The 15171-nt window shown below is 36.1% G+C and overlaps 3 protein-coding genes across 8 annotated transcripts in view; all 3 read right to left on the bottom strand.

Annotated features, from left to right (window-relative positions):
- Positions 1-2096, bottom strand: LOC111460474 (uncharacterized protein At1g65710-like). Its single transcript, XM_023103752.1, has 2 exons — positions 909-2096; positions 1-799 (listed from the first exon to the last, which is right to left on the bottom strand). Exons 1-2 carry the CDS (start codon positions 2094-2096, stop codon positions 35-37), a joined length of 1953 nt encoding a protein of 650 aa, XP_022959520.1. The 3' UTR covers positions 1-34.
- Positions 2097-3467: 1371 nt separating this feature from the next.
- On the bottom strand, positions 3468-6021 carry LOC111431279 (butyrate--CoA ligase AAE11, peroxisomal-like). The gene is made up of 3 exons (XM_023067862.1): positions 5714-6021; positions 4381-5260; positions 3468-4243 (listed from the first exon to the last, which is right to left on the bottom strand). The coding sequence occupies exons 1-3, from the start codon at positions 5909-5911 to the stop codon at positions 3594-3596; spliced, it is 1728 nt and encodes a 575-aa protein (XP_022923630.1). The 5' UTR covers positions 5912-6021; the 3' UTR covers positions 3468-3593.
- Positions 6022-12598: 6577 nt separating this feature from the next.
- The window catches only part of LOC111458045 (SUPPRESSOR OF ABI3-5), a 9095-nt gene continuing 6522 nt past the window's right edge, over positions 12599-15171 (bottom strand). For 4 of the 6 annotated variants that reach the window (XM_023100575.1, XM_023100553.1, XM_023100567.1 and 1 more), the window contains 3 exons: positions 13826-14782; positions 13363-13547; positions 12705-13063 (listed from right to left, as the gene is read on the bottom strand). In XM_023100575.1, the coding sequence (XP_022956343.1) occupies positions 12884-13063; positions 13363-13547; positions 13826-14782 (1322 nt within the window). In that variant the 3' untranslated portion in view covers positions 12705-12883. Of the gene's footprint in view, positions 13064-13362; positions 13699-13825; positions 14783-15171 lie in introns of those variants that run through there. The other 2 variants (XM_023100545.1, XM_023100579.1) reach the window with 2 other exon arrangements.

A 15171-nucleotide genomic window follows, 5' to 3' on the forward strand; every position in this document is an offset into this window, starting at 1 on the left:
ATGCAAACACAGCCAAGAATCTATACAATTCAAATCAGTTGGTACCAGTGGCTGCAACAGGAACTGTATGAAGAACTTTACTGCCACTCCCACCAACTCTGCCACGCCCAATCCCACTTCTATGGGAAGAAGAACAATCAGACTCTCTCCTTCTCTCCCCTGTTCTCCGCTTGCTCTCGTCTCTGTCCACCCCTGTTTTTGATCTCCACGAGGAATCAGTTGAATCAGCTGAGTTGGGTTCCCATGAGGCAGCTGAATTCCCCCAGTGCTGCTGCTGCTGCTGCTGTTGAACACTTCCGACAAAACTGTTGCTGCCGGAGGATTCTTGATCCTCTGTATCTTCCCCTCCAGCAGGGCTTCCCCTTCTCACAGTCACGTACTTGTGGAAGCTTGGTTCTACAATATCATCAAAAGGGTCTCTGTTTCGATCCTCGGAGAAAGCACAGGAATTGAGATCAGCAACTGCTTCAACAATGGAACACGCCTTGGTTACACAAGCTGGAAGAGAAACAGAGTTGGAATTTTTTTGATGGAAGTTTTGAATGTCTTGAAGCAACATCTTGGTGTAAGATGGTGTTTGATTTTGATTCAAAAGAACTTCTGGGTTGATGTCAAATTCTCTGGATTGTCTTCCTGATCTGCTTCTTGCAAGAACTCCCTCCGTGTTTGTCAATGGTGGTGCTGTGGAGGTGATGATATTCACAACCCCTCTTGTTGCAGTGGCCGGAGTGCCTGTTTTGCTGCTATTCACTTGAGAAACTGCTACTTTGTGGCTACTTTTGGACTCTGTTTTTGGCTTCTGGAGTTGAAAGATTATAAAGTATTATCAATCAGTATTAAAATACTCTGTTTTCAAGAAATTTAGAAGCTGAAATCATTAAGAAAATGTGTGTTGATTCCATATGTACCTGGTTTGATCCATTGTTTGTGTCTTTAGCAGATTGAATCCTGTTGTGTTGCTGTGAATTATTATCGATTTCGCTCAATGGGTTTCTTCTGTAAGGAGATTGCTCTGTTTTTCTTGATGAGCTGCGGCTCAGAGATGGCTGCTGCTGCAGCGGCGGCTGAATTTCGTCTGAAACTTTGACATGTCCATTGATTCTTGCAGGGGACTGTGAACGAGGTGATGAAGCAACTCTCGAACCCGCCATGGCGGTTGCCTCGCCGACGTTTCGTTTAACCGATATTCTCTTAACGGCGGTCGCAGTCGCCGAATCATTGCCAGAACAACCACCAGTGACATTGTTGCTCTTATCCATTTCCAAATGAGCGACTGTTGCCGGAACTGAAACCATTTTCGCCGGTCTACTAAGACCACCGCCATTATTCGAACCATTTGAGGCAGACGGCTCCACCGACCGTCGGCCAGGCGACCGGCTAACACGCCGCTCCCGGCTACTGGATCGTTGATTCTGATCTCTCTCCCTACTGGGAGTTCTCCTCCTCCCTTGAGAGGGAGAATATCTCGAAGATTGGCGGTGGCGCTGCCTCTGGTTATGGCGTTTCTCCGCCGGAGTTCCGTCGTCATCAACCTCCACCGAAATGGGATTCTTCCCATCTTCATCTTCATCACCGTAATTTCCAGAATTAACACCATCTCTATCAGAATGGTCAAAATCAAAGCTTCTTTTCGAACCAGAATACTTCCTTCCATTACCATTAGCAGATGAACTCCGGCTCAACCTTCCACACTGAATCAAAATGGCGTCGACCTCCTCTCTAGTACAGCTCGAAGTTCTAACCAACCCCACCTTCAAATTTTCCCCAACATCTCCAGATTCCAAAATCTCACAGGAAGAAGAAGACAAAACACCTCCATTTTCCTCTTCATTTGGAAGAAAATAGGCTCCATTTTTGTCTCTCCCATCATGACTCTTCCTGTGGTTAATTACAAACACCTCCTTCTTCACAGAGCACTCTGTCTCCACCCCATTTTCTTGCTCTGTTTTCTCCCTGTTCACATCAATGGCGGCGGGCGGGTGAGAAATTGGGATGATGGGTTTGGAGGCATTGCAGGAAATGGGTGGATCTTGAGGCACATGGGTGGAAGAAAACGAAGGTAAAGTCTTCTTCTTTTTGCTCAAACAAGCACCCATTAGAGATTAATGGCGACTTTGAGCTGACCCAACACAGGAAATCTTGCGAAGAGATACGGAAATGGAAGAAACAGAGCTAGAGAGAGAGAGAGATTTTGAGATTTGAAAGTGAGATTAGAGGAGAGAGATAGAGAGGGATAAAAGAAAAGGGAAGTGTAACGGGTGGCGCAGTGTTCAAGAAGCATATTCAAAATGCTGCAACTTTTTTGAAAGAGAAAGAGAGGAAAAAATTCGAAATTTGAAAATATTTGTGAGCATTAAGAGCCGTTGGATTATTAAGTTGGAAGGGCAAATGAGTCAGTCAGCGACAAAAAAAAAATATATATATATAAATAAAGACCTGTCGTTTTTATCCCAACAACAATACCCAATGCAACTTTCTCTCTTCTCCTCAAATCTCTAAATATTCATTTTTATTTAGTCTCCGTCTAAACGAGAGTTTATGTTTATAGTAGACAATATCATATAAAATACAACGTTTTATGGGAAACACTCGTACTCTTTGTTAACACCCAATCGAGAAGATATTACGAGACATCTTGTAAAAACTACTACAATTTGCTCTAATCGAAGCTGCTTTGAATTTTTGGGTATTTATATAGCAATCAATTTATTCCGAATATTTTGTCTAAAATATCTAGTATCTCAGAATTTAATGTAACTTATTTATAGTTTGAATTAGTTATGAAATATATGATGTTCCTAATCTTGAAAAATATATTAGTTAAGGAGTATATCTTATTTGCGTTTAGATTTGATTCGAAGTATATTTTATTTTATTCTCAAGATTTAGTTAGTTTATATTTTCTATTTGTTGTAAGTATTAATTGGTATATTGTATCCTATTTAAAGGTTGCGAAGATAGAATAATATTTTCATATCTATTCATACTATTGAGCGGTAGATATTGCGTCAAGTTTTTGCTAAAATATTTAGATATCTTATTCCTAAAATATTTAAACGAAATCTATATCTTTTTAAATATATTCTAAATAATTACAAATTATTTTTAGTAATTAATCAATAGAATTTTAATTGTGTTTAATCATTCTTATTTATTAAATCTAAAATTAAAATTTTAAAAGATTATTAAAAATTGTGTAGACATCTTTTATTTTAAAATTTATTAAAACATGTTACAAAATTTAGCCCTTTCTATTATTTTAGTTTCAAATGTTTGAAATTTTAATCAATTTAAAAAAAAACAATTAAAAATTATATATCAAACCTTGGTACAAAGTTTATAAATTTTAGATTAAATTAATAAAAATACTCGTCAATTTTCCATTTACCTTAAAAGGTAAGAAAACCACGTGTAAAATGTTTTTAATATTTATATTTTTGAGTGAATTATGTGAAAATATTTGGAAGTAATAATAAGGTGTTTTTGAAGTAAATTTGTTTTAAACCTTAAATTTTTACACAATTTTTACCCACCACTCATTCTTCATCATCAAGTACATGTTTTTAATTGTACATCAACAAAACCGGCCCCACTCAAAGCCGTGACATGGCCATAACATGCTGACCGTAATCCGGCTGCCGCCCACCGTCGTGCCGCCCGGACTTGTTCCCGCCGGAGACACGTTTCTCAGATCCAACCAACAATTTCGCCTGCTCCCTCAGTTTGAACTTCTGAATCTTTCCGGTCAACGTCTTGGGAAGCTCCGCCACGAACACCACCTTCTTCGGCGCCATATAGTGCGACATATTCTTCCGGCAAAATTCAATCATCTCCGCCTCACTCACCTTGCCGCCGTCGCTGTGGACCACCACGAAGGCGCACGGGCTCTCACCCCACCGGGGGTGTGGCATTGCCACCACCGCTGCCTCCGCCACCTGTGGGTGCCGGTACAGCACCGTCTCGACCTCCACGCTGCTGATGTTCTCACCGCCTGAGATGATGACGTCCTTCGACCTGTCCTTTATCTCCAAATACCCATCTGGGTGTATCACGCCGACGTCGCCGGTGAGAAACCACCCATTTTGGAAGGCCTTTGCGGTGGCTGCCGGATCCTTGAAGTAGCCCTTCATGATACTGCTGCCACGTAGGACGATCTCGCCGGTGGTCCGACCATCGTGTGGCACGCTGTCCATTGTCTCCAAGTTTTTGACGTCCACGTCAGCTAATGTCAAAATGCTGATTCCTAATCCGCAAAATAGTGAAATAAATATCAATTAATTTTCCCGATTTTGGGTATTTTTTATAATTTTCAAATTTCACGTTTTTTTCATAAAAAATATATTTTTTATGAAAAAAAAATTAATTAATTAAAAAAAATACCTTGTCTAGCTTTAAGCTTGGCTTGTTCATCGGCCGGCAGAATATTCCATTTTTCTTGCCACTCGCAGACCAACGCCGGTCCGGTGGCCTCCGTCAGCCCATAAGCATGAGTAATATGAAACCCAAGAGCCTCCATTTTCTCCAGGAGCGCCGCCGGTGGCGGCGCTCCGCCAGTCAGCACATTAACTAGCCATCCAAATCGCCGCCGTTCACCGCCGTTAGCCTCAAGGATGATACGGAACACAATCGGCGCACAGCACATGTGAGTCACATGATGCAAATTAATATTCCGGTAAATATCAAACGCCGTCGTATTACGCATGCAGACATTAGTCCCACCACGAGCTGCAATCCCCCACGTGAACGTCCATCCATTACAATGGAACATCGGCAAAGTCCACAAATAAACAGGCGCGTTACCCATTTCCCATCCCATCACCAGACTAAGCGTACTGAGATACGCGCCGCGGTGACTGTACACCACGCCCTTCGGCGCCGATGTTGTGCCGGAGGTGTAATTCAAAGCTATTGAATCCCATTCGTCGTCAACCTCTACTGGGGTGAACCCAACATCGCCGTCGTGGACGAGTTGCTCATATTCCAATTCCCCGAAACGGGCACCGGTGGGAGAGTCGATGTCGTCGATGACGACAACAAATGGAAGCGGGAGGGACGCCGCCATCAATTGACGGAGGGCATCTTTGGCTTCTTGTATGAATTGGTAGTCAACGAACAAAATCTTCGCCTCGGAGTGGCGGAGGATCAACGCGATGTTATTGACGTCGAGGCGGGTGTTGATTGTGTTCAGAATAGCACCGGCCATCGGTACTGCAAAATGCATCTCGTACAATGCCGGAACATTGGGCGCCAACACCGACACCTTCAAGAATTGAGATTGTCAATAAATTTAAACTCATACCCATGTTGAGAAATTTGAAAAAAAGATTAAAATGGGACGTTTTTATTAGAAATCACATACTCTCCCAATAACATACAAACCCTGATCATAAATTTAGAGAAGATCAAAATGGGACATTTTTATTAGGAATTACGACTCTCCACGGTTATTAATAAATTTAAACTTCTACCCATGTTCAAAAATTTCGAAAGGATCAAAATGAGATGTTTTTGTTAAAATCACGTACAATGGTATGATATTGACCATTTTGCACCGTGTCACTATGCTTGAAAGTCTCACCTCAACTAATTTAGGAGATGATCATGAGTTTATAATCAAATAATACTCTCTCTATCACACGATTAATTAATCGTGATGTTCTTCGTCTAACACTTCCAACAATTTTTTCAAAAAACGAGAAGAAAGAGGTCTTACAACGGTGTTCTTAGCGACGTTGAGGCGGGAAAGCGAGGAGGCGAGGCGGCAGCAGCGTTGGTAAGTCTGGCGCCATGTGAAGCGAGTTCCTTCATAGATAATGGAAGTCCGATCGGCGTAAAACGCCGACGCTCTCTTCAAGAAGGTGATGGGCGTAAGAGACGCATAGTTCGCATCGCATTTCGAAAGGGAATTCATAATTTCGAAAATAATTAAAAATAAAAAAAAAGAAAAAAGCTCAGAGTTTTTTCTCTGTTAGAGAGAGAAGAAATAGGAGAGAGAGAGAGAGAGAAGGTCTGGTGGAGAAACAAGCGATGTGGGAACAGAGGCTTTATAGGAAGGAAGAAAGAAGAAGGCAAATCACTCGAAATTGCAATGAAATGTAAACACTTTTTTCTTTCTATTTTCTCATCTTTATTTATTTATTTATTATTATTGTGGTTTGAATTGCTTTACGTTGACCGATCATTTAACCAAATTCAATTCTATTTCTCGTTAACTTCTTCAAAATTTCATTTGGTGCGGATTTTTCTCCCAACCAAAGAACAGATTTTGGTTGAATTACCACCCGGCCCAGTTATTTTTTCGAGAAAAGGTAACTATTAGACCAACATGACTCTCCACAATGGTATGATATTGTCCACTTTAAGCCTAAGCTCTGGTGGCTTTGCCTTGAGTTTCCCCAAAAGGCCTCATACAATGGAGTTAGTATTCCTCGCTTATAAACCCATGATCATTCCCTAAATTAGCCGACCCAATTAAACTATAAGCCCCTACGGATGGATCTCTACATGCAATTCGCTCACTTCGGGAAGAGCAGACGGAAAGAGGAGGCCTTTGCTTTATTTGCGACTTCCATCATCCAACCGTAACTATTTTTTCATGAGACTCGGTACAAAATTAATTAGTTAAAATGGGAATAATGTTTTTGTAACTAAAAATTCATTTCACATTTTCCTTGAAATAAATAAAATGGACCCTAAAAAAACATGTAAAAAATGAGTGAACGGTACAAAAATAATTTCATGAAATTATCAACGTCTTTTTCAAGGAAAAATAGATATTATTTTGGGCGAAAGAATTAAATATAATTTAGAGAAATATTTAAATATAATTTTTATAATTATTTGTAATGCAATATTTAAATATGGAAATACAAAAAGATGAGTCATTGCTTAATTGAATGTGGGAAGCAAATCCAAAATAAACTTATTTACAAAAACAAATTATAATCAAACAAAATGAATTTATTGAAAGATTATCTCATCAAGAAATTCTTGAAAATTGTGACAAACCACTCCAAAATGGAATTTATGAAAATAAATGTCGTTTTCTTACTAACAAACCTTTTCGTCTGTAACAACAAATGCGTCATGTCTCATGTCTGTTAGTAAAAGGTTTCCGCACATTTATAAATAATGTTTCGTTTATCTTTCCAATCAATGTAGGATCTCACAATCTGCTCCTTTAGGGTCCAGTGTTCTCGCTAGCACTCGTTTCTCTCTCCAATTGATGTGGGATCTTACAACCCATCTCCCCCTTCGTGTCTCGATGTCTTCGTTAGCGCACCGTCCAGTGTCAATTAGCTATAATTTTTTTAAAATTGTTCGAAAATCCCTACTCTACTTTTCGAAACTCTGGATCTACATGTATACCTAACCATATGCTACTTTTATTAATAATAAAGTTTTGGTTATTTATTTATAATAAAAGTCAACGACAAAGGACAAACAACACGTGTTAACTATATTTGTAAAGTGTCAACAAACCCTCTTTTTTTTCTTTTAAGTACAACATGTGATAGTTATAATCTAAGTTTCGTTCACACATATCTCTCTCATTATATTAAACCCATTAATTAATTTAATTAATTAATAATTAACTAGTTTATTTTCAAAATTAATTTATTCATCTTATCTCTAAATCTATCCAATCAAAGGTTAAATATATGAATTTAGGAATTTTTTTGCACGTTTAAAAATCAATCTAATTTTTGTTGGATGAAAGTTCCACGTCTGCTAATTTAGGAAATGATCATGAGTTTATAATTAAATAATGCTATCTCCATTGGTACGAGGCCTTTTAGGAACTCCAAAGCAAAGCTACGAGAGCTTATGCTCAAAATGGACAATATTATACCAGTGTGAAGAGTCGTGTTAAAAAAAAATTCACACCTTCGAAATTATCCAATCGGTATCTTTCATACTTGTGTTTTAAAGATAGCGTGACATCCGAGTAAATGAGGGGTACATAAATTAATCGAGACCATATTCGAACGAACGTTATTTTGAGAATAAAATATCTATAAAAGTCTTTTCAGTAGCTCAATCATAAAAAAAACTTCAAAGTTACGCACGTTATACTTGAAACGATAACTTTCTGTAAGTTTTTATGAGAAACATGTGAGTAAAGATAAAATATATTAAAAAGACGAAAAGATATAAAAAGTAATATAAATTAAATTTATAAATATAACATTTGAAGTTTCTTTGAAATTCAAGTGTTCGTACCTTACTTAATATTTCAACCAATATAATAAATTAACAAGAATTTAAATGGAAAATACCAATTTAAATAGTAAAAAAAAAAAACAAAATTTAATTATGGTCAATTTCAATTGAAAAATGTTTCTAAACATATTCCTAGAAATTATTACAAAATTTCTTAATAAACTTTAAAATTCTGTTGGTCCCTCTCTTTTTTTTCTTGGAAACACTATTTTTTAAAAATTGTATTTCATAAATGTAAATTAAAACCATTAAAAATATTTAATAATAAATTGTGGTTTTAATTATAAGACAAAATTAACGTCAAGCTGATATTTAATTTTAAAAATTCCAGCCCTACTGGACCCACTCCGTCTCAATTGAGAAGGAGAGAATAAGTAAATACGAGATTATATTCCACATTCCCATCCCTACACAATTTTAGGCTCAGGCTCTGTCCAATTTAATATAAATATATTTAAATTTTAAAAAAACTGTATTAATTTTTTTTTTAATTGTTACGTTCTAATATTATTATTATTTTGTTTTTAAAAACATTATATTGTAATATTAAAAGTTTTAGTTCTTTTGATAGTTTTTTTTTTTAATTTTTTAAACTACTCATACAAAAGATTAAAAATGTTTTTTTTTTTTACTTTGATAACAAAAATTGGATGAAATTTTTTGGTAAAAAAATTATGACATAATCATTTTGTTCTTAAAAAAATGGTATTGTTTTTTCACCGTTTTTTATAATGATTTTTATATTTATTTAAAAAAAATATTACGATTCTTAACCCAATTTTCGTCGAAAATTATTTTTCCTAAATCTATGTATCAAATATCACATAAATTTATTTGGTAATTAGGTATCAAGATTGGGTCACTATCAAAATTTTAAATTTGTGTGAATCATTTAAAAAAAAAAAAATGTGCGCACGCCCACAACTATGCATTAGTAGGCTCCTATGTGCACACCCACATCTATGTTGATAGGCTCCACATGTGTCCTTGGTATCGTACTCGTGAAGAGATATTTAACAACTAAGAGTTTAATACCAGCCATAATTTCAAAGACTTATTAAAAAAAAAATTAATATATACCTTAAGACAACATTTCAACCATACAAATTACAAAAAAATCAACTCTCTGCTTTGGCCGGCTACCTATCACCATCAACATCATGGTTTTAAAATACTTGTGTTAGAAAGAGGTTTTCACACATTTATAAAAAATGTTTCGTTCTCCACTCCAGGGGATGCTTTCCACACCTTTTCAACCGACATAAGATTTCACAATCCATCCCTCTTGGGGTCCAACGTCCTCGTTGGTATACCGCTCGGTGTCTGCCTCTGATAACATTTGTAACCACTAAAACCCATCACTAGTAAATACTGTCCGTTTTAATCTGTTACGTATCACTATTAGCCTCACGATTTTTAAATCTCGCCTGTTAGGAACAGATTTCCATTTTAATTTGGTAGAATAATGTTTAAATAATAACAATAATAATAATAATAATAATAATAATAATAATAATAATAATAATAAGTAAACCGGGTGGCCCCACATGCTCCTCCTCCTACCTAAATTTGGTAGTTTTAATAATTAATCTTTCACACTTTGTTCTTCACAAAATAGAATTAATGCTATATATATATATATATATATATATATATATATATTACACTCCCAATTTTTTACTATATTAATTTTTAAATGATTATTTTCATTTGGGTTTTAAATTTATTAATATTTTATTGATTAATAGCATTTTGAATTATTATATTAAAGATTTTATTGAATTATAGCGACTAATTCTAATATTTAAAATTTAAAACGACTTAATTTTAATTTATTTTTATTAAGAAACATAAATGAAAATATTTTTTTTAATAATAAAAAAAAGACATAATATAATTATTTCTAATAATTGTCAACAACACTTGCATTTTTCATTAACTTGTGGCAGTCATGATATAAAATAATGCAAGACTTAGTTAATTAAGTATATTCCCTCCCTCAATACATCAAACCCATTATTTATATTTAATTATATACTTTATTGCCGACACTAATTAATTAATCTAATCTATAAATCTATATAAACTAATTTATGTTCAAGAAAAATTCTCGAAAAGTCAACTTAACATAAAATTGCTCTAACTTCCTATGATTGAGCCACCGTACAAGAAGGTGCATCTTATTAGTTGTCCTATCTCAAGGATCGCTCTCATTTAGATGTATCCTTCCTTTACTCGGGTGTCACATTAATAAACTTGAACCGTAATCTCTGTAACAAGTTTAATAGATTCTTTTGTACTCTTAGTGTCGGGAGTAAAATTAATAGAGTCAACGTCAACGGTTAAATAAAACATATTTGTAGTTTCCAAGAAAGTGGGTCGTGCCAACATTTCGACCAATATGCGATTTTCCACGAGAAATTAAGAGGAAAAGGTGATTTAAAAGCTTGAGGTTGGTGAGTGTCAATGGAAAAGGATAGTTTATATATGAAGAGAAGGAGGCATAGAAATGATATCTCAGTTTCTTGGCTAATCAATTTCAAAGTTCTTCATTGCTTTCCTTCATTTTTCCCTTTAATTTCTAGTGAAACTTCTCATTTGAAGTCAACCAATTGGCCCATATGACTCCTACCTAAATCAACTCTTTTTAATTAAATAGATACTAATATTTTAACATTCGACATTGACTTATACCTAAGTTCATGAATATATAGCTTGATTCTTGATAATGATATGTGATATCCCACGTCGGTTGGAGAGGAGAACGAAACAAAGGGTGTGGAAACCTCTCCCTAGCATATGCGTTTTAAAGAAAATCTCAAAGAGGACAATATTTGCTAGTGGTGGGCTTAAGTCGTTACAAAAAGTATCAGAATCAGACACGGGGCGATGTGTCAGTGAGGAGGTTGTTCCCCCTCCCCCCGAGGCGATGTGCCAATAAGAACCGTAGGCTCCGAAGGGGTGGAAGTTTTTTTATTGGTTTCATATTTTGAAGAGGGGATGGTACTGAAATTGAATGTGAATTTTAGGGGGAGAGGACAATTTTATTATTTCTATTTTCAAAATTGAAATAAAAGCATATTATTTAAATGCACAATAAGTATTTTTTAAAAATAAATCCAACTTATTTTAATTTTAACACGAAATAGAAGAGAAAAGTATTTAAAATGGATTATACGAATCAAAATAAATAGACCATGTGTGAATCATGTGTGAAATGAAGCACTAATTTTGTAGTCGAATTTTGTGGTTAACAATTCCATCATCTTCTTTTACTATAGCACGTGCATTTAATAGAGGTGAAAACGTGAATCTACCTTTTTTTTCTCGACCTTTTGTTTAGCATGTTTATCTGTATAAACTATTTAATCATATTGACATGTGACGCAACAAAAAGATAAAAAGATAAAAGGATGTTGTCATTATCACAACATAATTGCTCTTGATGAATTTTGAAAAAGCATATTTAAATGAATGTGTAAACATGAATTGAAATGTGAACAGAGTAAGGACCATATTGCAAAATATCTTAGAAAGTAAGACCCTACTCCAAAATAACTGGTGAGGAATTTATCTATTTTTGGCTACCGCAAAATATCTGAATTACTTGTTATGCGAAGATTATTAACTATTGTTGATGTGAACAATTTTTAAGAATTGATCCAACTAAAATTTTTAAGAATTGACTATTAGTTTATCAAACTAAAACGTGATATTATGTGATTATTAGTTATTGTTGATGTGAACTACTTTTAAAAATCAAACAAAAACGTGATGCTATGTAATTGTTAACGATTGTTGATGTGAACAATTTTAAGAATCTATTTTGCGATGATTATTAATTATTGTTGATATGAACAATTTTAACTGTGAATTCAGTAGCAATTTGAAAGGTCGGCTATTCAAGAATTTCTAGATCTACACTTATTTTCAACCCCCTAAAGCATTTCATCTCTTACTACACCCTTCCTCGTCTCTGAATTTTCGTTGCTTACTACACCTTTCCTCGTCTCTGGGTGCCTAGGTACCTTTCTTCGTCTTTGAGTGCCTAAGTATCCACCGTAAGCCTTCCTTCATTTGAACCTCACCCTCACCCCATTGATTTTAACGGCCATTTAATCAGTAACTAAATCATTACAAAATTGAAAGCAGAAGAACTAAATCAGTAATAGTATTTTTTTAGCCTAAAATAAACCAGTAAGTATGGTGGGGAACTTCTACCACAAACAGACCAATCTTGATTGTAAACCAAATGCAACCACAGGTTAACAAGACAGCAAAGACAGTTAATTTACCCTAATTTTTTTCTTTAGGGATCAAACTGGATATTAGAAGTGGGAGCAATCTATCAATCTTGACGGGCGACTCTTTTCTTGTAAAAATTGGTTTTATTGATCATAAAGTCCTCTTCTTGTGTGAAGAGCCTAATCTAATTTTGCCCATGAAGTTCAGAGTAGAGTGTAATAATGCAGCAAAAGACATGAAAATAAGTAAAGTACTTGGACAAGACGAGAGCTGGCTGATTCTAAATTGAATGCCATCGACACATCCAACAAATGCTACACCAGAAACAAAACTTGTTTCTATAACCTAACGTTGGTAGGAGATCAATTTCAAACAAGTTTTGTACATTTGTTTGCGTTTGACTTACACAACCATATCAAGACATCTCCCGGAACCGAGCAAGCGCTTTCTTATGAATGAGAGTTTTGTAGCTGTCACCGGCCTGTATCTCGAGGCTCGGATCCATCTTTTTCTGCTGACTCCCGAGTCCCGCCCTGCTATCCATGGCTTGTGCTTGGACTGGCTCCGTCATTCCACTTCCATCCTTACCTAGACCCTGGATGCAAAAAATATTACCACAGAACAATCCCAACGTCACAATGGTGATGGTATATACCAACAACATTTAATTTGCCAGCATTATCAAGTTCTACATTAACTCCGGAAAAAAAAACCCATTTGGAAGATAGAACAGAACAAGCAAAACGAAAAGAGACATCAAATGCGAAACTTATACATCCGATTGATAATCTATAATTGGGAACCTCAAGTATGGAAGGATAATAATTAGGCCGGATAATAATTAGGCCTCTCAGAGGCATATGACAGAAGATTTAAGAACAAGAGAAAAATTACCGAGCCTTCATGCCAGCCCATGTTACGGAGCATCCTGTTGCCCACGTTATTTTCATCGATTGCTTTATCCGCCGTAATAACTTCAAAAGTGTTGAGATTTGCATCCCCACTTACTCGTCCTCCACCAACGCCAGGAGGAAAAGGCATTGAATCCAGAGAACCCTTTTTGACTGAAATATCTCGATCTTCAAAATTCACATATGATAAACAAAGAGGAGATCTCACATGTCAATATGAAAATTCTGAATAAAGCATCGGCTCATCAACCCAGTTAACAAACTCAGTCATCAAACAACAATCTGACAGATCCCAGCGCTAATCATGAAGAAAATGAATCTGAAAGTATCAAGTGCAATGATTCCAAATATAATTTGGTTTCAAGTAAACATTGTATAATCTTTAACCATAAGATGAATGTCTACACTATATACAGAAGCTAAAGTGATAGAATGGCTGAACTTACTCAAATCCCCAAACTCAAGGTTGGACCGATCATCCCCGATGAATGTTGATGAGCCATATAAACTTCTCCTTTCAGCAGCACGATCTCTGTAGGCAGTCTGTGGTTGTTCCCTACTTGCAGAAGCAGAAGGTTGTGGCATCTCAGAAAACCTTCTCTTTCCACTTGCAGAAGTTATAGAAGGTGTGTAAGAACCCAAAGCAGACGCATCTGTTCTGAAGGAACTTGTGGTAGAGGGAGTGGGAGTATCAACAGCCATCGATGAAGTTGAATTGGCAGCACCATCTTTTACAGTTGAAGGAAAGACCACACTGGAGGTTGTTGGATACAAACTATCTGATTTCACAATACCCCTCCCAGAACCTCTGATAACACCCATCAAAGTCCCCCCGGAGCTGTTACTCACAGGTCTTGGCTTAACCTGAGATTCAGGAAGAGAAGTTGAAGCAGCTCCCGAGTTGAATGAAGTGCTCTCCCTTGAGGTTTGAACATCAGCTTTTGGTTTACTCTTCATCGATTGTCCAACAGGGAAAGTCTTATCTTCAGTTGATGCTAATAATTGGTTGTCATCAAGTGCCACTCGGGTTGCCTGTCCTTCATGACTTCGTTGCTTCCACATTGTCAAAACATTACTCATCTTCTTTTTACTAGCCAGTAAACTACTTTTTGAAGCAAGCTTTATCTCTTTAGCCTTTTCTTTCTCCCTCTTCTCTGCAGCTATCGCTGCTGTTGCTGCAGCCTGGACAGCATCTGGCAATGAAGCAGCCTTCTCAACCGATGTAATGGTAGCTGCAGGCGCAGAAATCACTACTTTTTTATTACTTGACCCTTCTGATGTCTTCGGGAATTCACCATCTTTTCCAGCAGCAGAGCTCTCATTCTGATCAGTACAGGGGATATATTGCTGCTTTTGATGGTCATATGTGTACCAAATTCCCCTGTTACCGTCATAGTACAAGCCTGTGTGATAAATGTGAAAACTTAGTTTTGAACCTTAACAATTAATAATATGTTACAGATCATTAAAAAAAAGTGCGCAAATATAACCCTCTATTAGTTAATCTCACATTTTTCTCAAGATTTGTGGCTATACAAATACCTCTGGTGGCTTTAAGACTATTTTTATCAGAACAGGTTCTTCTGATCGTGTTTAAATGCTTTAAGTTTGATTTTGATATTTTCTCTCTTTCTGAGCAGCTTATTACCAACTTAAGTTTGTTGCAAATTTCAACTATTTATGGTTCAATTTAGGCATTTATGTGCCTAGAACTTCGGCACCTGGTTGTGCGTGATTAGTAGATTTTTTGTCCTCTTAAACCCAATTTGCTCTTCTTTTTTTTTTTTTTTTT

Source organism: Cucurbita moschata, unplaced genomic scaffold (genome assembly GCF_002738365.1).
Source record: "Cucurbita moschata cultivar Rifu unplaced genomic scaffold, Cmos_1.0 Cmo_Scf00002, whole genome shotgun sequence".
Classification (NCBI taxonomy): Eukaryota; Viridiplantae; Streptophyta; class Magnoliopsida; order Cucurbitales; family Cucurbitaceae; genus Cucurbita; species Cucurbita moschata.

Excerpts from the sequence above, each read along its gene's own strand:
- LOC111460474 (XM_023103752.1), bottom strand. The coding sequence starts at position 2,096 with ATGGGTGCTTGTTTGAGCAAAAAGAAGAAGACTTTACCTTCGTTTTCT. Across the intron at positions 800-908 it reads CAAACAATGGATCAAACCAG|AAGCCAAAAACAGAGTCCAA; the intron begins GTACATATGGAA and ends TTTCAACTCCAG.
- LOC111431279 (XM_023067862.1), bottom strand. The coding sequence starts at position 5,911 with ATGAATTCCCTTTCGAAATGCGATGCGAACTATGCGTCTCTTACGCCC. Across the intron at positions 5,261-5,713 it reads ACGTCGCTAAGAACACCGTT|GTGTCGGTGTTGGCGCCCAA; the intron begins GTAAGACCTCTT and ends CAATTCTTGAAG. Across the intron at positions 4,244-4,380 it reads CAAGCTTAAAGCTAGACAAG|GAATCAGCATTTTGACATTA; the intron begins GTATTTTTTTTA and ends TTTGCGGATTAG.